Here is a 23492-nt window from a genome sequence, read left to right as displayed (position 1 = left end):
GACAATAGGTGGAAGTCGAAAAAGAGATACGTCTCTGCTCTAGATGTGGGAGTAAATTTCATGGTCAAGAAGATTGCAAGATGTTTGTTAGGAAAGCAAGAAATCCATACAGGCGTCCTTCACAAAAATGGAGGCCTAAATTGGCCCAACCGACGAAAACGGTTACGGGCTCATTTGTAAATTTTCAAGAAGTAAATTTTCTGATTCAACAACAAGATAAGGTATCCTCATCTAAAATTGGGGAAGCCCCTTTGGATGTAGATCTAAATAATGTCGCTAATAGAGAGTCCGGAGGTGGAGAGGATTTTCTCAGACAGGATGCATCAAAAATAAGGGAGGGGAAAGAAGTTTCGTCACCTCCGCGTAGCAACTATTTGTGCAAAGGCTTATCTGATATAGAGTTTGAATTAGACAAGGACTTCAAAGAAGAGTTGTTTCATGAGGATGTCCTCGAGAATGTGGATCTGAGATGTATAAGTCAATCGGCCAATGCTCTACTTGGGAAAGCTAAAGGTTGTTGGGGTAGAAGGAGTAATCGTCAAAAAAGGGAAGACAGAGCTAAAGAGAAGGGATTAGTCAGTGTGTTTGACTTCATGCAAATAGCCAAGGGAGAAGGCCTCTCCCTCGGCAAGAAATGAAGATTACCACGTGGAACGTCAGGGGTCTCTCTGCCCCTGACAAAAGACGCTTGATAAAATGAGCGCTTTGTAGAAGTAGCAGCGAAATTATCATCTTACAGGAAACAAAACTTAGCTTAGAGCAGTTGACTAGTTTTTTGAAATATTGTAGAGGGTGGGAGGGCAGTTTTCAAGAAGCCAATGGTGCAGCCAGAGGTCTTGGTATCATCTGGAATCCAACTTTAGTCAAAGTTACCCTGTTAGAGAAAGCTGAGAATTGGATGATGTGTTCTGTGTTCTACATTAAGGAGAATCTGGAATTTCCATTATTCAATGTATATGGGCCAACGAAAACCATGGAAGAGTTCCATGTTTGGAGTGTTCTTTCTGACAAAATTCTTACATTGAATAATGAAAGATTAGTTGTGGCTGGAGACTTTAATGCATTGCTTGACTTAGATGAGAAAAAGGGAGGTTTGAGGATGTCTAACAAGGTGATGGAAGACTTCCGGGACTTTGTTGCTCAGAATCATTTAATGGATGTTGTCCCGAAAAATGGTTTATTTACATGGACTAATCGCAGGGCCAATTTCACACACATTTCGAAAAGATTGGACAGACACTTTATTGGAGAATATTGGGTAAAGTCGTCCTATCAGGTTGAGGCGTCTATTCTCCCAGTATCTTTTTCAGATCATTTTCCTATAGAATTAAAATTGAGTGATGCTCCATCCAAAGGTAAAAGTAGCTTCAGATTTCTGAGTATGTGGTGGAGAGATACAAAAATTTTATCTCATCTTGAACAATGGTGGTGCGAAAGCAATATTTTCTTCGGTTCCCTGTCTTTTACCTTTATTAAAAGATTGAAATATTTAAATGAAAAGATTAAATCCTAGAACAGAGACATTTTCAAAAATATTTTTGCTGAAAGGGAGCAAGTAGAGGAAGAATTAGCTTCATTAAGTAATATTATTGTCTCTTTTGGGATGTCCAATGAAGAGTATCATAAAGAGAAAGCTCTCAAGGAGGAATTGGCAGAGTTAATACTTAGAGAAGAATTGTTTTGGCAGGACAAATCCAGAGAGTTGTGGATTAAAGAAGGTGATGCTAACACAAAAATCTTCCATGTATCAGTGAAGGCGAAAAGGAGCAGAAATCGCATTGACTCGATTTTGGATAAAGATGGTAATCGACATTCTTCACTAGAGGCTATTGAGGAAGTGGCAGTGAATTTCTTCAGAGAATTGTTGGGGGATGGTAGCAGTGTCAATTCTTCTCATCTTATGTCGGATGTTATTCATAGAGAAATTTCAGATGCAGACAATAAATCTTTATGCTGCCCTTTCACTTTAGAGGAGGTTAAAAAAGCGGTGTTTGATTTACACCCAAACAAGGCTCCTAGCCCTGATGGGCTCACAATGGATTTTTATCAGAAATGTTGGGGATTTTTGGGGTATGATATTCTAAAAATATTGGAGAATTTTAGAAAGCAGGGTAGATTTGTGAAGGAAATTAATCATACCAATATTGCCCTTATTCCTAAGAAATTGGAATGCTCTTCCATAGTTGATTATCGACCAATTTCATTATGCAACTCCATATACAAAATATTGTCCAAGGTGATGGTGAACAGGTTAAAACCAATCCTGATGAAGATCATTTCGCCCAATCAGCATGGATTCACCCCGGGGTGAGAGATCACAGATAGCATTATCTTGGCTGTTGAAACTATACACTCAATGCACTCCTCCAATCTCAAAGGTATGATTGTTAAATTAGATGTGTCCAAGGCATATGATTGCGTTGTATGGAGATTTCTTATGGTGGTCCTTAGAAGATTTGGTTTTGATAATATTTGGTTGAAATGTATTAGTCATTGCATCTCTACTGTTAGCTTTTCCATCATAGTGAACGGGTTTGTTAGTGGTTTTTTCCCTGCTACTAATGGGCTTCGACAAGGAGATCCTCTGTAGCCCTTCTTGTTTGTGCTTATGGCTAAAGTATTAGGAAGGAGTATTACAAGTAGGGTGGGGCAAGGCTTATGGAAAGGGGTTTCCATTTCAACTTCCTTGGATCCGATATCTCATTCACAATTTGCAGATGATACTATTCTGTTTGGAGAAGCCTCAGAGAAGGAAGCTTATACCATAAAGGAGGTGTTAGATGATTATGAAAAGGTATCCGGGCAGTGCATGATCAAGCATAAATCTATGATTTACTTTCTCAACACAAGTAGGAGAACTCAATCGAAGATAATGGGTATCCTTTAGTTTGGTCAAGGCAGTTTTCCTATCAAATACCTTGGAGTTCCCCTATTCGCTGGAAGATTGGACAATAAAATTTGGGATGAAATAGTCGACAAGTGCAAAGTCAAGTCAGCGGCATGGAAGAATACCTGGCTTTCTCAAGCAAGGCGCATTCAGATGATTAAGTCTGTATTGTCTGCAGTTCCGATTTATTACATGTCATACTATAAATTGTCCTGCAAGGCAATTTCTTCTTTAGATGGCATGCTTAAAAAATTTCTCTAGGAAGGGTCGAAAGAGGCAAAAAAGATCCCTCTAATCAATTGGGATACCGCTTGCCTACTCAAGGAGGACGGTGGGGCAGGTCTTAGGCAAATGAAACTTCAGAATTTAGCACTTGGGGCCAAACTAGCATGGATAATGTATAGTACCCCTCAAAAGGGTTGGTGCAAGGTTATGGCTATGAAATATTTGGACTCAAGTGATCCAGAAAGGATATTCACAGTGGCTAATTTGGTTGGAGGTTCTCCGATTTGGAAATTTGTATGGGAGAGCAGGAAGATTATCACAGATCACCTCACTTGGAGAATTGGCAATGGGAAAAAAGCCAAGTTTTGGAGGGACTCCTGGAATGGGGAGGTTGCATTGGCAAACATTATAAATGATAATGATTGGATTAATCAAATTGAGGCAAATATGGGAGTTTATGTGGCAGATTATGTTGAATCTTTCCACTCCCCTAATGTTCCAATCTCATGGAAACGGGTAGGAGATCGGCTGAGCGAGAACAATTTGAAGTTGGATGAAATACTTAAAAGCATAAAGACTTTTGTAACATATGAAAATGATTCTCTGGTGTGGAATGTAGCAAAATCAGGTAAATATAAAGTGAATTTGGGGTACGAACTACAAAGAAAGCGACAAAAAGACGGTAATTGGCTGGCAGTATTGTGTTGGGATAAAAGAATTTTGCCTAAAACCGGTGCCTTCCTTTGGATTGCCTTGCATGGTAGGATACTAACATGTGATTGACTTAAAACCATAGGTATAGCAGGGCCTAGCAGATGCTCCCTTTGCATGCAAGATGAAGAAACAACAGAACATCTGTTGTATGGTTGTTTGTATACAAAGTAGTGTTGGGATTGGCTATTGGCAAAGCTCCAAAATCAGATGGTGTCTAATCAGTGCTTTAAAGACTTCATCTTTGCTTGGCCGACGGGTGGTAAATGTTCAAAGTGGGGAAGCTTATGGATTGTTAGTCCATCTATGCTAGTATGGCAGGTTTGGAAAGAGAGGAACAGAAGGATATTTAGGGAGGAAGAGTTGGAGGTCTTTGTCCTTTTTGCTAAAATCCAAGCGGCTATTGAAGAAACCATTAATGGCAAGATCAATGGGAGGAGATTCAAATGTTACACCAAATGGGATATGGAGATGGAACTAGTTTGGAACTTGAAACAGATTAGTAGTCATCTTCAGAATTTCAAGTCTTCAGAAGGAATGAAAGTTAAATGGTCACCACCTCCATCCAGATGGAAAAAGTTGAATTTTGATGGGGCTAGTAGAGGTAATCCGGGTTTAGCCAAGTTTGGTGCGGTTGTCAGAGATGAGGAAGGGTGTTTAGTTGGGGCCATTTGTGGCCCTGTGGGTGTGGCTTCAAATAACATTGCGGAAATCACAACATTAGAAGAAGGGTTGAAATTGGTATGTTCTTTCGGATTTTCGAAAGTTATGATTGAAGGTGATTCTCAAATTATATTAAATGGGATCATAAAAAATGGCTTCATGAATTGGAGACTTAATGCTTGGATCCCGAGGATCAAATTCTTGATCGATAAATTGCAAGATTATCAAGTCCACCACATTTACCAAGAGGGCAATAAAGTGGCAGATTATCTTGCCAACAAAGGAATTTCTGAGCCTAGGACAATAGTCATGTCATCGGCTGAGAAAGGGTTTACAGATCTGCAGAAGATTTTGTACAATGACGACGAGCACATCCCAAGGAAGGGAATTGGATAAGGTGCTCCATCATTTGGTTTGTTGGGAGAGGAGAGGTCCTATCTCTTCTGTGCAAAATCACGTGGCTTGGATAGTTTTTTTTTATGGCTCTCTGAGAATGGATTGTGCCTGCGCAATAAGGATCTAGTGGAGGACAGAGCTGGTGGTTGGCTTGATTGAAGCGCCAGTAGAACTATCTAGAGGCGGTCTGTCTATTTAAGCAGAGCGCAGAATAGTGTGTATCCATAGTGGTAACAATGGTGCATCATTTTGGGTTAAGCTGCATATGTCATGAGGAAACCTTGGAAGAGCAATATGATCGGCTCTTCGACATCGAGCTAGAAGGTCAATCTGCTATCCATGATCTGGTTGACAATGCGTTAAGCGAGGTCTGACACTAGTGTGATGGGTTTATATCTGAAATTGTTTTATGCCTTTTAGTTGATGTTATGCCATCAAAAGAGGCATGCGTGGAGAAAATTGTAGGCTTTGTGAGGGAGGAGGATGCGGAGTTTGTGGATGGAACGGTAATGGAGGTAGAGGAGTAGTGGGCTAGTATTCTGGGCCCCTACTTTAACCCTGCTTGCTTCATTTCGGATGTTGAGTGCTCGGATTCAGAAGATGAAGCACAGATGGCGACGGTCGCTCAGAGAAACAAAAAGATGGAGTTCATGGCTGAGGCTTGGGAGGTGTTTAGAGTGGGGGTCACAAATGCAGATTTGGCACCTTTTCAAAGAATGATGCAGAAAGAAGATGGGTGGCTGTTGGAGGCTAGCATTGACAAGGTGGGCATAATTGGAGAGCAAGTGGCCACTATCATGCGGCTTCTTTAGTGTTGTCTTGTTTGTTTTGGGTTGATTAGGCTGGTAGTGTTATTTTTGTTGTGTTGTGTGTGATGGGCTGGTAGGGAGAAAGAATCTGAAGATCATATAATGTAATTCTCTTTTGATGAATATAGGGCGCTATCCCCACCTTGATAGCACTTGCTTAAAAAAATAATTAAAAAAATCAAAGAATTAACTGCCATTGAAAAGACGTTGGGTAAAAACATTAGTATCCATGTTGTTTAAAATGATAATGTTTCTATAGCCAGGCTCAAAGAAATGTTGAACAAGGTGTAGATGATAAAGCAAAAAAAATTGATGCAAAGGTAGTGACTTGAGTAGACAATACCATAGCTGTAATAAATAAACATAAGAAGAAAACTAGAGCCAAGGCTGCCGATTATGCTCAGATCTCCATGACATATGGATCCTACAAGTACATATGTAAGTTCAAGTGAGGTCAAGATAAGAGCAAGATGAATAAAACCATCATTGCCTACAAAAATTTTGAAAGAAGAGAAAACTTAAAAAATGGTTGATTCATTATTGAAATCATAGTTGAACTACTCACCAAAAGCAAAAGCTCGCCAAGGCCTGAAAAAAAAAACTCGAGAAAAACTTGGCAACTTAAAAAATTGCTTAAATTTAATTAGAAATGCATTTTTTTTGCAAATTTTAGTGAGGAGATGCGTCCAATGAGTCAATAAATGAGAACACAAAAGAAACACGCTGAGTCTAGATATATTTGATTGATTTAAATGCAAATTGGGTACAAAATGGCATCCTCTTATGGAATGCTTGTGGCTGATAGACTGAAACAAAATGAAATAGCAAATTTTTTTTCTACAACTAAAAGTAAATACTACATCAAAAAAATTTACATCTTCCTCTTCTTAACTCTAGTGAAAAATAGGGGAGAGATAGAACTAGAGGGTCTAATCCTAGGAGTCCGATGTGCCTCCTCCACCTTGCCAAAATGAGGTTGAGCGTAGCACCCCTTGTAGGGGTCTGAGGGTGAGAGAGAGAGGTAGAGAGATAGGTCTAGATCTTGGGGGAGAGAGGAGAGAGCGATATAGAGAGTGGTAGAGAGAGGGGATAGAGGAAGAATGATAAGAAGATAGATAGGTCTAGAATTTGGGGAAGATAAAGTGAGTGAGGTAGAGAGAGCGAGACAATGCTGATAGGAGCCTACTGATTATTGAAATATGACTGTCTGAAAATTAAAAGATCTTCTAAAGCCTAGAATTTGCATTATAACTCCTACAGATCTGAAACCACTCTCAAACATCCTGCAAATATATACATGAAATATAACTTAAATTATAAGAAAGGAAAAAGATATATTGAAATGTGACTTTGCTACTGGTTACTGAAATTTGACTAAATCTGAAAATTTAAAAGATCTTCTAAAACCTAGAATTTGCATTATAACTCCTACAGATCTGAAACCACTCTCAAACATCCTGCCAATATATACATCAAATAAAAACTTAAAGAATAAGAAAGGCAACAAACATATATTGAAATGTCACTTATGTTGTTAGGAGCCTACTGGTTACTGAAATTTACTAAGTCTAAAAATTTAAAAGATCTTCTAAAACCTAGAATTTGCATTATAACTCCTACAGATCTAAAACCAATCTTAAACTCCTGCCAATATATACAATAAATATAACTTAAAGTATAAGAAAGGAAAAAGACATATTGAAATGTCACTTATACTTAAATGTTATATTTCATGTATATATTCTAATGAAGAGAATGAGAGTGACTTGAAAAAAAAAATTAGACAATTTTTTGACATGTTTGGGTCTTTTTTTTTTATGCAATCGAGTTTTTTCCAAAGACTCATCGAGTTTTTGTGAAAAACTCACCAAAAACTTGGCGAGTTTTTCCTTGTGTGAGTTAAAGTCATAAATACTTGCAAAGCAAAAAAACTCGTGAGTTTTTAAAAACTCTACGAGTATTCCATCTATAATTGAAATAGACAATGAAACAAGGATTTAAATTCCAATTTTGCAGATTTTTTGGATTCCAACTAGTTATATGGGATTTTGATCACCAACCCACCTTGTAGAATTCTTTCAGTGATGTCGACTCCAAAAGGAATATTTGGCCTTTTCAAATGTAAAGGTGATGACGCTTTTAGTATATTCTATTGCCTTTTGAATTGTAACCACATTATCTTGATCAAATTTGAACTGTTGGATTGTAACTAATTGTGGCACCTTGCTTTCTATAAAAGGGCCATCATTACTCTAATTTGGGGACTAGAGATTGTTGGTAATTATGGATCTTTTAATGAAAAATTATCATGAATTTATTTCCTTAATGGTTTCCTTTCACTTAGAGCATGTTGTTTGTCTATGCTAACATAGTTGTAACAACAATATCAATCGAGTTATGTTAATTGCAAATATCATATGACTTGTAAATTTCTTTCTATAAAAGGGCCATCATTACTCTATTTTGGGGACTAGAGATTGTTGGTAATTGTGGGTCTTTTAATGAAAAATTATCATGAATTTGTTTCCTTAATGGTTTCCTTTCACTTAGAGCATGTTGTTTGTCTATGCTTACATAACAACAACATCAATCGAGTTATGTTTATTGCAAATTTCGTATGACTTGTAAATTTCTTGTCAATATTTTGAAATATCAATGTACTACACCATTGTTTGGGTATATTTTGATCCCTTTCTTAATTTGAAGATTTGCACATTTATATGTTGTCTATTTATAGCATTGAAGTGTATTCATGTAATATCGTTTAAAAACTTAGATTCTTAACCCTTTATCTTTTCCTTCTCTTGCTCTCCTCATTTTTCTTTAAATATTCTAGTAAATATTTAGAAGAATTGATCAAAGTTATCAATAATCCCACAATTTCTCTAGGATAACTCGTGGTCTTTGGAAATCAAATAAATTAATGCTAAAATTTCATTTTTTTCCACATTGATTTCACTTATTTTGCAAGTCAAGACTCGACATCTAAAGCCTTGGAATAATTAAATTTTGTCCGATAATTTGATTTTCTTACAAGAAAGATAAAGTTCATCGTGAATTTTATCTTTAGTTGTATGTAGGGGAAGAGAACCAATAGATAACATAGTTCCAATAACTGTCACCTTATTGTCATGTTGACCCCCCAATAGCCATCATAGTGAAAACACCATTAATAAATTTGTTTTGTACCAATAGCCGATCAGCTTTTGTAATTAATTGGCCCATTTGTGCACAACTATTGAAACAATTGTCCCATTTGTGTACCACTATTGGAACATTTGTGCACCACTATTGGGACATTTGTCAACAAGTACTAGCGATTTTGAGTTGACGGTTATAGGAACATCTTTAGTTAGGTATCAGGCGACACTTTGAAATGTGTACTTTTTGACCTTTGTGTGCATAACTGATTCCACATCGTGCATCGTTACTACCCAGAAGCCAGATCAATAGCTATAAGCAATTAAGTCGCATACGAAGACAACTAAAAAAAAAAATCAAAATCCGATGTACCGTTTAGGATCTATGGGTGCATGAAGTTAGCTATGACAGCTACTGGTGCTCTTCCCCTACATATAAAACACATCAACAGTTGTCTATCCTCTAGCCTCCCTTTTCTTTGTGTTTGTAGCACCATTCTTTTTACATATTGGAGGTAACTAGCATGTGCGGGGAAATTAGAGGATCGTTGACTAAGAGGAAACCAGATACTTCTGTTCAATGTGTTGATGACTCGGCCCTTACACCTAAACTTACTCAGAAGTTTGTACCGGACACCATGATTTTCTTAGATACTTCTGCATAGGCTATTGGACTAGTGGAAAGTGAGAAAGACAAAGGCTATTGGTATTGGTGTAGAAAAGCCCTAAAATTGGCAAAATAAAAAATGGAAGCTCATAAGTTCATGGGAGATCAATTATTTCTTGGGCATTGTTTTGCATTCAGCTTCTACTGTTGATCAATACTTGTGGATAATAGCTATGTTTGGAAAAAAAAAATCAAATTTGGAATAAACTCGACCTGCAGATTGCCAGGATGGTTACATTACGAAATTCTTTCAGCATGGCACGTCTATTATTCTAAAGGTCTGCTTCCTCTCACAATGCCTCTGCTGGAGAAGGTGGTCAGAAGCCTTCTCTTGGGAAAAGTGGTGGGGAGAAAAGGAACCCACTTTTGGTTTGGGATCTCTGCACTTTACCAAGGGAATAAGGGGGTCAAGAATTCCTGATACTCTAGCGCATAAGGTGCTGCCTTTTTCTGGGAAGTATTAAGTTACGGCTGCCGAGGTAATCTGTCATCGTTCTTGTATCCTAGCTTCCAGTTTCAAGCATTTCAGGGTACCAAGGGGCCCCTTCACACTTTGTGACTATAGTGGTTGTGCAAAACCTTTCACACTTCAGGTTCAGCGCTGCTTAAGAGAGTGTGGTTTGTGTTGCAACTGATGTCTGACTTCCTAAAATGATAATCCATGAGATGCTTGGGTTCTTGTGATGGACGACTCAGTGTGTCTGTTGCCGATATTTGATGGCAAAATATTGGACAGAAAAGGTTTTGTGCATGGGGAAACACATATAATCATGACTGTCAAACAATGGTGCAATTGGCGCCATATTACCCATACCACTGTTTTATTCTCAAATTAGAGATTGCCAATATATTTAAAATTAACACATCAAGTTTGAAAAGCTTGAATTTTTAAAGTAGATATCTGGCATTTTAAAATATAAAAATGATGTTAACGGACAAAAAACAAATATACATATTGATATCTAGTTTAGGAAAAACCTAGCCACAGTATGAAGCCGCACGTCACTCCCCAAAACAAAAAACTATTTGCTGCCTTATTTCTGCATCAGAAATAATTTGCATAAGATCTTTGCAGAAAACTCACCAATTAGAGAAATGTTGCAGTACATGAATAACATAATATAGACAAACACATCTATAAATATAGCTTATTATTTAATCCTATCAAGAAGTCATAAATATAAATTTGCTTGATAGCTTTACAATGGTCACATATTGCAAACTAAATCAGAATCCTAGATTATGGTACACAAATCACTTGAAGCTCATAGACAATAAGAACAAAAGCACTCACAGGTACATGCTTAGTAGTATAGCCCAGCCTTGTACTATAGAACCCCAAGAACTACCAGTGAACCTGTAATCGGAGAAAGAAGAAAGATTCATCTCTGCAAGATGCTTCTTGATAAAAATCAGATAGCAAACAAACAAGTGAAAGGAAAGATGCTCAGGAGGTTAACACAAACCACATCATATCCCGTATGAATAGTGCACGAGGTATAAGCATTCCATTTCCAACAAGAGCAAGTAGAATTGTAAAGACTGAGAGCCCATGGAGGTTCGCAGGATTCCTTATGTTTGAATACTGGATAAGCAGCTAAGATTTTTTTAGTTATTAGTTAAAAACCTTCCCCTAGTTTTGTGTTATTAAAACAACAAATTTATGGGAAAGTGGGAGCTTCCTTAGGATAATTATGCTTTTTTTGAAAAGTAGGAAGAATATTTTGACTCGTCCAAGAGTATACAAGTCAGGTTACATTCTAAATTGCATACCAATTGGGACACAGGAGACCAAATGAAAAGAAGTGTTGCTATCCATCCTGAAATTCCTTCTAAGATACTCAGTAACGCAGCTGGTAGCCATCCCCAATTCGCCTGTTAAAGAAAAAGAGCAGCAAGTAAATTAAACTTGAAGGAAAAGCCACAAGAATAATGCCAATAAAGAGGGGTAAAATTTCACAAGAATAATGAGAAAGGCTTTAAATCCAGCAATTTTGCTGAAGCTTGTGCTTTGATATGATGTTGCTGTGCGGTGCTGAAAAGATTAAGGAGACCTAGATGATAGGATTCAATGACCTTATAAATTCTTCAAGTTCTTTTCTTCCAACAATGTTTATATTAATTTGCCTAAGGTGTTCCAACAAGTAAAAAACCACCTACCTAAATATAGAAAAGCAATAGAAGATTCTCTAGGACAAAAACGCTCCAATACAAATAAATGAATTTTCTATGATATTTAGCATATCTCTACATTATAGACAATTATGTTTCTAATACAAATAAATGAATTCTCTATGATACTTAGCATTTCCCTATTTCATAGACATTTAATTTTTTTTATTAGAGCATTATTTTTCAACACCCCTTCTTAGCACTGTAATACTTAGCTGAATTAAAAAAAAAACATAAATTGAAATCTTCAACAGTTTTTCCTCCATTCTAAAGATCATACAGACATCAAAGTCAATCAAGCTATCTCATTCCCCACTTGTTGAATTCCTGAGTTTCCAAATCTCATATTCCCAAGCTCCCAAACTCCAGAACAACCAAATTAAGATACTAATAAGCCTAAAAAATTTAGAAAAGGGAAGAACTTAAATAACGTGAAGAGTTACATATATTGAAATCACCTCTCTACCTTCAGACAGTCTAAAGCATAGGATATATGTGTACCCAATCAAATATATGTTTTTTAAAGTTTTCATTCCAGCAAATCGTGCACAGGTCTAGCTAAGTTGTTCCAAAAAGCATAAGGATCACCCTAGCATACCGGCCTAATAAATTTTGAAAAATTAGAAAAAAAAAGTTTAAGAAAGTAAAACAGAGCTTTTCCCTTGAAATTGCCTGCATGCATTCAGACATTCTAAAACTGAGGATTTCTGTCTACCCGCCTAAATGAATCCATTATATAATATATTATTTTTCAAGCGACTACTATGCTATTATACACAACAAGTTAAATCTCACCAATTCTATAAAGACCAGCAGTAGTGCAGCAGCAATTATTCCAGGCAATTTACTCCTGGGGAGACGGGGGACAAAAGTCAACCAAACCACCTACATGAGAAACAGAATCAAGCAACACAATTTTATTAGCATTCGTCTATGTTGTTCATTTAGCCTCACTACTCAAAAAGATTTCAGATTTTGACCTTGCTAGTACTAACCTGTGTAAGCACATACATGCCTCCTACGCCCAGAATATCTGTCCAGACTTTCCAAGCACCATCACTAATAAAATTTGTATAATTTAATGAATTCACGGCAAACCCTATCAAACATGCTGCTGCAGTGGCACAAAAAACGAGTAAGGGCATAGCCCCTGCTATAGCTAATTGCAACAGCACAATGAGTGTGGTTAACACGCCTGCTGCCTGGACTATGCTGGCTCCTCTCTCCCTCTTGTTCACAAAATAGGAAAGTAGGGACAAATTGCCCATGAGAGATGTAAGCTGTGCCTGCATTCCGATTCCATTACAAAGTTGAGAACATCACAGTGTAAAAAACACAATATTTTTATTAGAGTTTTAAGGATCTCTTGCACTATTTCATGATAATGGAATTCTCTAGGAAAAAAAACTGCCTAAAAACTTTGTCAATTGGCATATACAGGACTCTATTATTACATTTAATTTAATTTTTTTTCTCTTCCTCGTTGGAATTTTCAGACGTTCACTACTATGGATCAACTAAATAAAATTCAAAATCATTTGTAAATGAAACTTGAATAGATGTTGCTGCCTGGTCACTGCATTCAACGGTCTTACTGAGTCCGTCTATTGTATAAATTTAACTTTCCTAATGCTAAGTGGTAACTGCTTTGACGTCCTGGATAGAGTTCTAGGCAGTCAATAGTTTTAAGTTTTCAAAATGATATAAAAGCCACGCTAAGCAAACTTCTGTCAAATAATTGAAGGAGGTAGTGCGCCTAGGAGGTCATTGGTTTGAGTCTAGCCGATCCTCTGTTTTCAATAAGGATTCAAAAATCTGAAATCTAAAACATATCACAACAAGTTTATGGGTGTCTCAATCTATGAATTTTTCTTAAAAACCCCAAAAATACGCACTATGTAAAGATTTAAACGTGCTAGAAATCGAAATGGCCTAGAACATGAACCAAGGGTTGATATATTTTACATAAAATTTAAAAATTAGCAAGTTTGAGGAAACCCACCTCCCAGAACTTCGGATAAGAATTATCGTTGTGACTCTCATGGACAGACTTCTTCTGTGTAACGATAATGTTCCTGAAGGATCGACCATATGAAGGATTGCACGATTTGTAAAAACAACATGAAGTGTTTCTGTGGTTAGGTCTGGTTGTTGGATCAACATAGCATCCTTTAATCCTAAAGGATTTCTTTTTGAAACTAAATTCTCCAATCCATTTCACGTTCTTCCAGTTAAGACTTTGGTCTCCCAATGTACCCAATAATCTACTAGCTGCAGCCTTGATCCTCAGAAGGCCACCGTATATATTTGCCCTTAGAGACAATTGAAAAAGCTTAGATTTCTTTCGATTAAACCACCCTTTATTGAAGGCATTGCTAACTCTCAATCTAAGATGAAATCCCTGAGCTCTTGCATCCACACTGATCTTCCATGTCTCAAGCCTGCTGTTTGTCATGTTTAGGTTGCTTTAGTTAATCTTCATATTCGGTTCATTTCAGCGATCTCTCCCCATTTACAGTAAAGCACATGAGAAGAATATGAATTTATATGGGCTATCTTCTATTCTAGTTTTTATATGGGCCATGTTTTGCAGTAGTGGAGCATTTTAAAGCTGTTCCATGCTGTGTTTTTTAAACCTTTCAGCGGCGCTGCGGTGCTTTATTTGATGCCTTGATGCAGCTTCGAATTCTTCCGTTTAACATGGAGGTATTTGGTGGGTCCCAAACCATTTGAAAGAAACGGTAACTTTTTTTTTTTGTACCTTAAATAAGAGTTTTAGTTGTGTTCATGGTTGCAGGGTATATACCCTTGGTTTCACAATATAAAGGAAATACTACTTGCCAGTGATTTAAAAGGGGTTGTACTGTTAGTTTAAAACATAAATTAAATGAAAACTTATCTGTTTCTAATTTAGAGTTGGTATCTGAGTTGATATTTGAGGGTTTTCTTTTGAATAGTATAAGAATTTTTATATTAAAGATGTAAAAGATTATAATGGTAAATTTGTATATTTGTATTGTTTTTTATTTAATTAAATGATTATTTTGGTAGAATGTTTTAATATAATAATATATCAATTAAATGATATATTGTTGTATTTAGTTTGATTTAAGATTTAAATTTTTCTTTATATGTATTTTTTTTATTTATTCATTATAATTATACTTTAATTAGTATATATTTTTATGCATTTACTTTTTGTGTTAAATTGGCATCTTATGTCTTTTTCAATCTTAAGATAATAAAAATAATCTTAATATTCATATGGAAATTTTATTTTTTTCATCCTTACAACTAATCATAATGAGTCAATTTTAGAGCTAAGTACTCTTAACCAATGAAGATCACAAGAAAGATCTTATGAAGATTATAACTTGAATCTCCATCTTAAAAATCTTACATCTTACTATATAAACACAATCTTATAAACAACTAATTAATCCAAATTAATTATATACTTATTGATTACTTTTACCAAATTAACTTAAATTTATTTGTATAATTCATTCATTACAAAATATTTACATGTATTTAATTACTTATGTATTCATATTATCTAAATTTATATAATTAATTATTTAAAAGGAAAACTTCATGTTTTGGATAAATTATTCATCATATGAAAATTGATTCATTACTTTAATATTACTTTGCATATACCTAAGACATTATAACATCATTATATATATTTTCATTGAAGTCATTCTTATTCTATTAACTTTTTCTTTTTTCAATAAATTTTGTATATAGAATCTATATTACATTTTTACATTAGTAAATTTTAATTTGAAGAGCAAATTTATTTCTGAAGTTATCATTTCTCTACAGAAAAAGATTAGCATAATACCTTCCTTACCTTTCAAAAAAAAGTTATATTTTTTTATATTTATGTATAATTTTTTTTTATTAAAAAATAAAAAACCCTCTCTTTTACTATAAATATAATTAATAACAAATGTAAAAACAAGTAAATTTAAACATTGTATAAAGGAAATGTTAAGCTATAATCAAAAAATTTCTTTCTAATTATTTCCTGCTATGTTTGAACCAGATTTTGTAAAATTATATTATATTAATATATATTAGTATCTTGCCACTTTTACCAAAAAAAATAATTAAAAAAATCATTCTATTTAAAATAAAAATAAAAATGATAATTTTATCCTCTTCATCTATAAATCCTTTATAAGAGAATTTGTATAACCTCCCTCACCAAGAGGATAAGGATTTAGTACACAAAACGACATAGGGATGTGCCACTTAAATTGCCTCCAATTTATGGAGGCAAAGGAAAGAGCTGATTCTATCATTAATAAAAACAATTTACACCAACATTAGACTTGAGATCTGAACTGTATGTCAGACTTCTTAGGAAAGGCAAGTGCAAGAAAATTTAAATTCCTTCTCCAAACCAATAGAATAACTTTGAAAGTTGAGTCTCTTTATTTGCCCAGAGAACAGTTATTTCTATTGTTCTAAAATTATTTTATTCAATTGATAGCAATGTTTGGTATTGGGTACACTTGAAGTTAGAGACCGCCTTTATTCGGATCCAAAATCCTAATTATAGAGTTCACCATAGAAACGCTAGACACGAGATTAAATCAGCTTGTTATCAAAGAAAACTAGTTTTACCACTTTCGGATCGAGAAATTCAAGTTTGAAACAGAGTAAGGATGAAAGGGAAAGGGGAAGATAAGTTGCATACCGTCCATTCTACTGCAAAGAGTGCAGACTCGTTGCCGGCTATTAAATTCTGTGCATTCAGAATTATTTGCGGAAATTGCATTAATAGGAAGGGTAAGATTGCAAATTCAGCCACCCTCGCAGTCATTAAATCCCACTGTAAATACAGTTCCCTCTCCTTTTCTTCATATCCTGAATGAAAGTAGCCATCATAGCCATCTCCAACTACCTGTAGCATTTGTGTCTGTTTAGCACAAAAGAATTTCAGAAACTACCATAGTTTGTGCACATACTGTACCAATTTATCTCAGTATATTTCTATGCATCTGTTTTTCTTAAATGGGAGAATTTAAATCAAATTTAATGGTTGTAGATCAAGGAAATTCAAAATTTACAGTTAAAAATAAAATTTATTTTTGGGTTATGTAATGTCACTTTATGGGAATACCTCCGTGAAAACATTCAGCAAATCTTTTTGCTGATAAGGCATTTCTTGATGTGTAGTTTTGCATACATTGCCATTAATATAGTAAAAAGTCAGTATGGATGTTGTCTTATCTTCTGTATTTACTTAAGGTTATACAGAATCTGAAGACCAAATCATTTTATTTATTTCTGACCGTGAAAGGATATATATGAATCTGTTATACATTTAATATTAAGAATTAAAGCAAATTTCTGCAGAACACCGTTCAATTATCCATGGCTAATTTTTATAGATCTGAAATAGATGTGGTAGTTCTCAGCTGGTTGAAAGCCCCTTTATTAAGTGGATACAAATATTAAACTTATTAAAAAAAATTATTAATGCAAATGTGAAAAATAATTTTTAATATAAATTTTAAATAGCTAAAAAAAAATATAGAAGGAATGTCATGGAATGCCATGTTAAGATTTTTCTATAGAAAAAATTGAAATGAAGTATCAGAAGAGAGATGAGAGCAGAAAACCATGAGCCAATGCCCTGCTAAAGGCTAAACTTGAAAAAAAAATTAAAACATTACGCAGCAGTTTTATACTCAGTCCTCTGAAAAATTCTGCTCTCGTCCTGCTGATGTAAATAAAATATTCAATAATAGGCCCTTGATGAATCAGCATACATTGCCTAATAAAACAGAACCTACAACAAAAACTTTTTCAAAGAATTCCTGTTCTAGCAAGTTCGTTTCCAGTTGTAATTTAAATGACAACTTTGTTCCCCTGCCCTTGTTCTGTTTAACTATAGCTTTATTCAATTAAAGAGTGACAGACAGACAGACAGAGACAGAGAAATTGAATAATATACCTGAGCTATCCTGTCATGAAATTTCTTTTCATTACTCTATAACTTTATTAAAAAACTAACCGAAACTATTAATATTTTTAGATTTCAGAGCGCTGCAAAAAGAAAGAATTCAAGCCTAAAAGGTTAAGAACAGTTTTTCCCGGAAAATTGGATATAAAACACAGAGGAATCTACTTTTCGGACTACAAAGATCATGAATAAACTCTGAATCCATAATTAAATGCGTAAAACAGGTGTCGATACTAAAATAGAAAGAGTGCATCTGTAATAAAAAGAAAAAGTTATGGAACTATAAGTTACTAAAATCTTCATTCAAACAAATTCACAGTAAAAACAGTGACACAACAAATTGAAAAAAAAAATGTAAATACAAAGGAAAGAAAATATGAAAGGTATGTTGCCTGAGCTTCCTCGTTGACAAAGAATATGGATTCATATTTTTCCTTGGGATGTAATATCGGTGCATCGGCCTCCATTATTGATAAGAAATCCTTTTCACTGAGGTGAGTGACAGTTGTGCTCTGCAGATTCGAACTCAAGACTGACTACACCATAGATACTCAAAACGTTGAACTTCAATTGTTATTTTAACCTATATTTGTTTACTAATAATGATTAATTAGCTCCATATACAAGAATTAAAGAGTCATAGAGATTCAAATACTAGTTGCTTGGCAATTGGTGAGCGTAAAAAGGCAAATTTTACGGTCGTGCAGAAACGTGAATGGTGAAAAGTATGTTTGTGAATATGCATGTAACTTTCATATTTTTTATTTTCAACTTTTTAATATTTGTCCATTTTTTCTACTTTATGAGGCCAAATTTGAATGAGCCATGTGAACATCATAAATGTTAAAGTCCATAGCATGGCCACCTCACTTGCAATCTTAAAAATCTACTCATTTTTATCTTATCTTTGGAGGTCTTAGTAGGAGGATGCAAATGGAGACAATCAAGATGATATTGAGATTGAATGGAACTATTATTAGGATGAGGTAAGCGAGGAAAAAATCCTATGGCATGTTAAGGTGGATCTTCAAGAATTGTGGAAAATTGGTGTTCTTCTCTTCATTCCCAAGAGGTTTTGTGGGACTCTTTGTCAGTGTCTAATTTGCAAAATACTTATAGGCTGCCTACTTCTTTCGACTTAGTGGGGTGTGTCTCTAGGGGATTTCTCTTTTCTTTTGTTGCATTTGATGGCCTTGAGACATCTTCTATGACGTAAGGTCTTCCTCTTATGAAGGGGTCCATTCAAGGGTTTTGTATGAGCCCTACCAACTAGATTGTAACTAAGACATGCATTGTTGGTAGGTAAAAAAGTGTTGGCTCATGTTTTCATGAAGGAGGGGCTTCTTAATGTAGCTTAATGTTGTGTTTGAACTTGGTTTCTTTGTTAAATTTATGGAACCCTTATCTTCTATTTGTATTTTGTAGGATAATGAGCTTGTTCTACTAGTGTCTATAGACTAGGATGTGTATTTCAGGAAGGTTTGTGTGATTAACTTATTGATTCAATGGTTCTCATAATTCTTGATTGCATTGATGATTCTAAGCTTCCAATAGTTTGAATAATTCCCTAGTTGGGAAGTTTTTTGGTTCTAGCTCTAACATTAATTATTTTAAAGCCCGGGCCTAGAGAAATGAAGTATTTATGACTAAGTTATTAGATCTTGACCTTGATGTCATGTTTCTTCTTGGTTTACTTCTCTATTTTATGTGTTTGGGATTATATTCTATTAGATGTTTCATGATTCTTGAGCTTTGATTCAAGAAAAAAAATTTGTTAAGTAGGTCTCTATTTGGGCTAAGCTTCTAACGTTGCCCTTGGAATATTGGGATGATAAATGATTGTGGGATTTTATAGCTTGATCAAGCAACTCAACTAACCAATTCAATGACCAAATCAAGCAAATACCTTTTGTTAGTAGATTGTATGCTAATGTGGACATTAACAAGAATCTCCCTTCTTCAATCACTTTATCCTCTACATTGTGTACTTAGGTGCAACAATTTATTTATGAAGGCTCTTTGATGGTGTGCTCAAATTGTAACAGAAAGGATTGTTCTTATTGGGGCGATCCCACAATATTGGGTTTTTAATTATACCCACAAACGAAAAACATGAATGGAGGAAAAAAGTTTGTCAAGGGTTTACAATTGAACGGGGGTGTTCAATCAAATCAAACACTCCTTTGGTGTTCAATCAAACACCCCTATTCGATCATCATGTGATGTCAAAAGCCTTCGATTGAAGGGGTTTTCAATTAATATGCCATTGATTTCGATTGAACGCCCCCTTTGATCGAAGCCTTTTCAATCAATTTTTTTAACAAACATTATATAACCACGAGGTGACAGTTATTATGTCATTTTCAACTATTTGTCTAGGCTCCACAAGGTGTTAGAGAAAACCCCCTTGGATATTTGTGGTTGACGAAGCTCATGAGCACCCTACACCACCTACCACTTCAACTTTAGTATACTAGGTGCACCAAATTCTTTTTTTCTTGTTTAAAATTTCTTGTATGTTGTTTATTTTGCATTTTTTGTTTATTGTTAGAATTTTAAATTTATTTAGGCAAGTACCTATGTTTATTTTTGTATTCTTGTATTTTTAGATAAATAATTGCATATTTTGATCATAGAGAAAATCTTTTAAAATGTTAGAAAAATCTTTGGAACCCTTGGGATTTTTTTTGAAAAACTTTGATAACCTTAGAATTTTTTTAGAAAACCTTAGAAAAATTCTTTTATTAGATTAGAAAACCTTAAAAAAATATTAGAAAACCTTAGAATGTTTTTAGAGAACCTTAGAAAAAATCTTGTATTACATTACAAAACCATAGAATTTTTTTTTAAAACCTTAATAAAATATTTTCATTAAAACCTTTCTCTCTCCTTCTCTCCCCTTTTAAGTATTTTTAGCAGATCTCTCTCTCTCTCTCTCTCTCTCTCTCTCTCTCTCTCTCTCTCTCTCTCTCTCCCTTTAAGTCTTTTTACACACTCTCTCTCTAGATGTCTCTCTCCCTCTCTAGACCTTAAGTCTTTTTACACACTCTCTCTAGATCTCTCTCCCTCTCTCCCTTAAGTTAAGTTTTACTCTCTCTCTCTCTCTCTCTCTCTCTCTCTCTCTCTCTCTCTCTCTCTCTCTCTCTCTCTCTCTCTCTCTCTCTCTCTCTCTCTCTCTCCATTTAAGTCTTTATACACACACTCTCTAGATGTCTCTCTCCCTCTCTAGACCTTAACTCTTTTTACACTCTCTCTAGATCTCTCTCTCCCTCTCTCCCCTTGAGTGAAGTTTTACTCTCTCTCTCTCCTTAAATCTTTTTACTCTCTCTCTCTTCCTCTCTCCCTTCTTAATAATTTGTACACTCTCTCTCTCTTGATCTTCCTCTCCCTCTTTGGACCTTAAATATTTTACACACTCTCTCTAGATCTCTCTCTCCCCTTAAATATTTTACCACACACACTCTCTCTCCCTCTCTCCCCTTAATATTTTTTACTCTCCCTCTCCCTATCCCTCTCTCCCCTTAAGTCTTTTTAGCCTCTCTCTCTCTAAAGTCTTTTTACACTCTTTCTCTCGCTCCCCCTCTCCCCTTAAGTCTCTTTAGGACCTCTCTCTCTCTCCCCTCTTAATTCTTCTTACAAACACTCTCTCTAGATCTTTCTCTCCCTCTTTGGACCTTAAGTCTTTTTACACACTCTCCAGATCTCTCTCTCCCCTTAAGCTTTTTTACTCTATATGTGTGTGTGTGTTATGATCACTTTTATGTTTATGTACATGGATTTGAATTTATCATAAGTGTACCAATTTTATTTCATTTAAATTTATTGTCACATTTAAATTTTGTGTACATGCACAAGGTTAAATTGATTGTGTATTCAACTCTAAAAAGTTTTAATTTTATGTAGTTTGAATTTATGTTCAAATTGTACGTTAATTAAATTATTAATTATTTATTTAATGTTTAATATTTAAATTTTTGTTGTTATACATGCACGTACAAATAAGTGATGTGGTTCTTACTATCTAATTTTTAAAAAGAGTATATAGTAAATTGCATGCTTTTCACATGTGCGTTCATGGACACTTACATAATCTATAACTTCCCTTCTTCCTCTCTCTCTCTCTCTCTCTCTCTCTCTCTCTCTCTCTCTCTCTCTCTCTCTCTCTCTCTCTCTCTCTCTCTCTCTCTCTCTCTCTCTCTCTCTCTCTCACACACACACACACACACACACACACACACACACACACATCATCATCATCATCTTCCTCCCTCCTCTACTTCCTCTCCCTCTCTTCCTCCCCATCCCTCATTACCCCACACCTCTAGATGGTTGATCAGGTTCCACTTGTAGCAATTGCACCTCAAGATACAGTTCTTGAGTATGGTGATATTTTTTGTTATACTGATCATGAGATTCATAGATTAAGAGCCATATTAGATGACCCCATAGTGATGGTGTGTATAAGGGTGCATTTCAAACCATTTTGAGGAGCATAGATTGTCTTAGAGAGCACCCTTCATACTCCCTCATATTGTAGATACTATTTTTATGGATTTGAGGGCAAAGGTTTTATTTAATGTTTCCTTGGAGGTGGTCCAAAGTCGTATCCCTAAGGAAATTATCAAATGAGATATATTTCCTTTTTATCAAGAAAAGGTGAAGGTGGGAGGATACCAGGTGACATGATGTAAAGATACAACAGTGACTCAAATTATATACCCTTGGTTCCTTGCTACACATGGTCATTATCCTAATAATGACTAGATTCCATTATAATTTGCTCAACAGGTGTACATTGAGGTCCATTTGCACATGAAGGTCAACTACCTTGACCCATCGACCTATTTTGGGCAGGGGCATGACAGAGTGGCAAATCAAGAGCGACATCACATAGCTGATTGACAGGTGCCAACCTATAGACATTTGGCTGGTCATAGGTTTCCTATAGTATCCCCATCCCTTTCCCCCATAACAAATTGGGTGGTCATCACTTCCCAAAGGGAAGCAATTAATATTGTTGGAGATATTACAGTTGTTGTTGCTACCATTTCTTCTGATCAATTGGGTAAATATATGATGAGTTGACCACAACTGAGACCATTGTCAAGCACATCATCTAGTCATGCACCCAATGATCTTTATTCTATTGTTGGAATCTCAATGTCATAGGACATAGCAACTATCGTAGGAGGTGCTCACCAGATGCAAATGTCTCACTATTTGGCAAAGGACCTCTTACATGCATACTATTTTATTTCATCTTGCTTTCATATACCATTGGATGAGGTTAGGTAGGAGGTTCTTAGAGAGTCACAACTTGCAACATTGAGTCATATGATGGGGGTGAACCCACAATAGTGGGTTACACTTTTTTGCCAACTTTGACACTACAATATTCATTTTCAGAAAAAAAAAAAAAAAAAAAACTTCACATTTAGACACTTATTACTGCTAAACCATAAGGAATTTGTAGATGATGTTAACTAGTGATTTATGTCATTTTGTGTGTAGATTCTAAAAAAAAAAATGAAAATTTTTGGAATCAATTTGCTTCCATTTTTCTATCTCCCTCGAAAACTATTTTTTTACAAAAAACAACATTTTTAAAGAGTGATACTCACTTGGTTAGGCATAACTTTTTTTCTCTAAAATAGATATGAATGTGGTTCTTTTGAATTTAGTTTTGTAACATCCATATCTAATGCTTGCAATTGGTTTCATAACATTAACTTCAATATTTCATAGTTTATTAAGTTTTGAAGTTGAGTTAATTGTAATTTTGACATATGTTCATTTGGTCATTCATAACTTGTTGTGTATCTAACAAAATTCCTTTTTTTTT

The 23492-nt window shown here is 35.1% G+C and overlaps 1 protein-coding gene across 3 annotated transcripts in view; it reads right to left on the bottom strand.

Moving 5' to 3' along the window:
- Positions 1–18236, bottom strand: part of LOC131076414 (maltose excess protein 1-like, chloroplastic) — a 36711-nt gene extending 18475 nt beyond the window's left edge. Inside the window, exons 1-8 of one of the 3 annotated variants that reach the window (XM_058013585.1) lie at positions 18043–18236; positions 16379–16600; positions 12666–12956; positions 12466–12555; positions 11272–11373; positions 10965–11083; positions 10793–10855; positions 10477–10538 (exon numbers count right to left, since the gene is read on the bottom strand). In XM_058013585.1, coding sequence (XP_057869568.1) covers positions 10477–10538; positions 10793–10855; positions 10965–11083; positions 11272–11373; positions 12466–12555; positions 12666–12956; positions 16379–16600; positions 18043–18117 — 1024 coding nt within the window. In that variant the 5' untranslated portion in view covers positions 18118–18236. Of the gene's footprint in view, positions 1–10476; positions 10539–10792; positions 10856–10964; positions 11084–11271; positions 11374–12465; positions 12556–12665; positions 12957–13672; positions 14349–16378; positions 16601–18042 lie in introns of those variants that run through there. The other 2 variants (XM_058013586.2, XM_058013584.2) reach the window with 2 other exon arrangements.
- Positions 18237–23492: the final 5256 nt, after the last annotated feature.

Source organism: Cryptomeria japonica, chromosome 7 (assembly GCF_030272615.1).
Source record: "Cryptomeria japonica chromosome 7, Sugi_1.0, whole genome shotgun sequence".
Lineage (NCBI taxonomy): Eukaryota > Viridiplantae > Streptophyta > Pinopsida > Cupressales > Cupressaceae > Cryptomeria > Cryptomeria japonica.
This window is presented reverse-complemented; position numbering and strand designations above follow the sequence as displayed.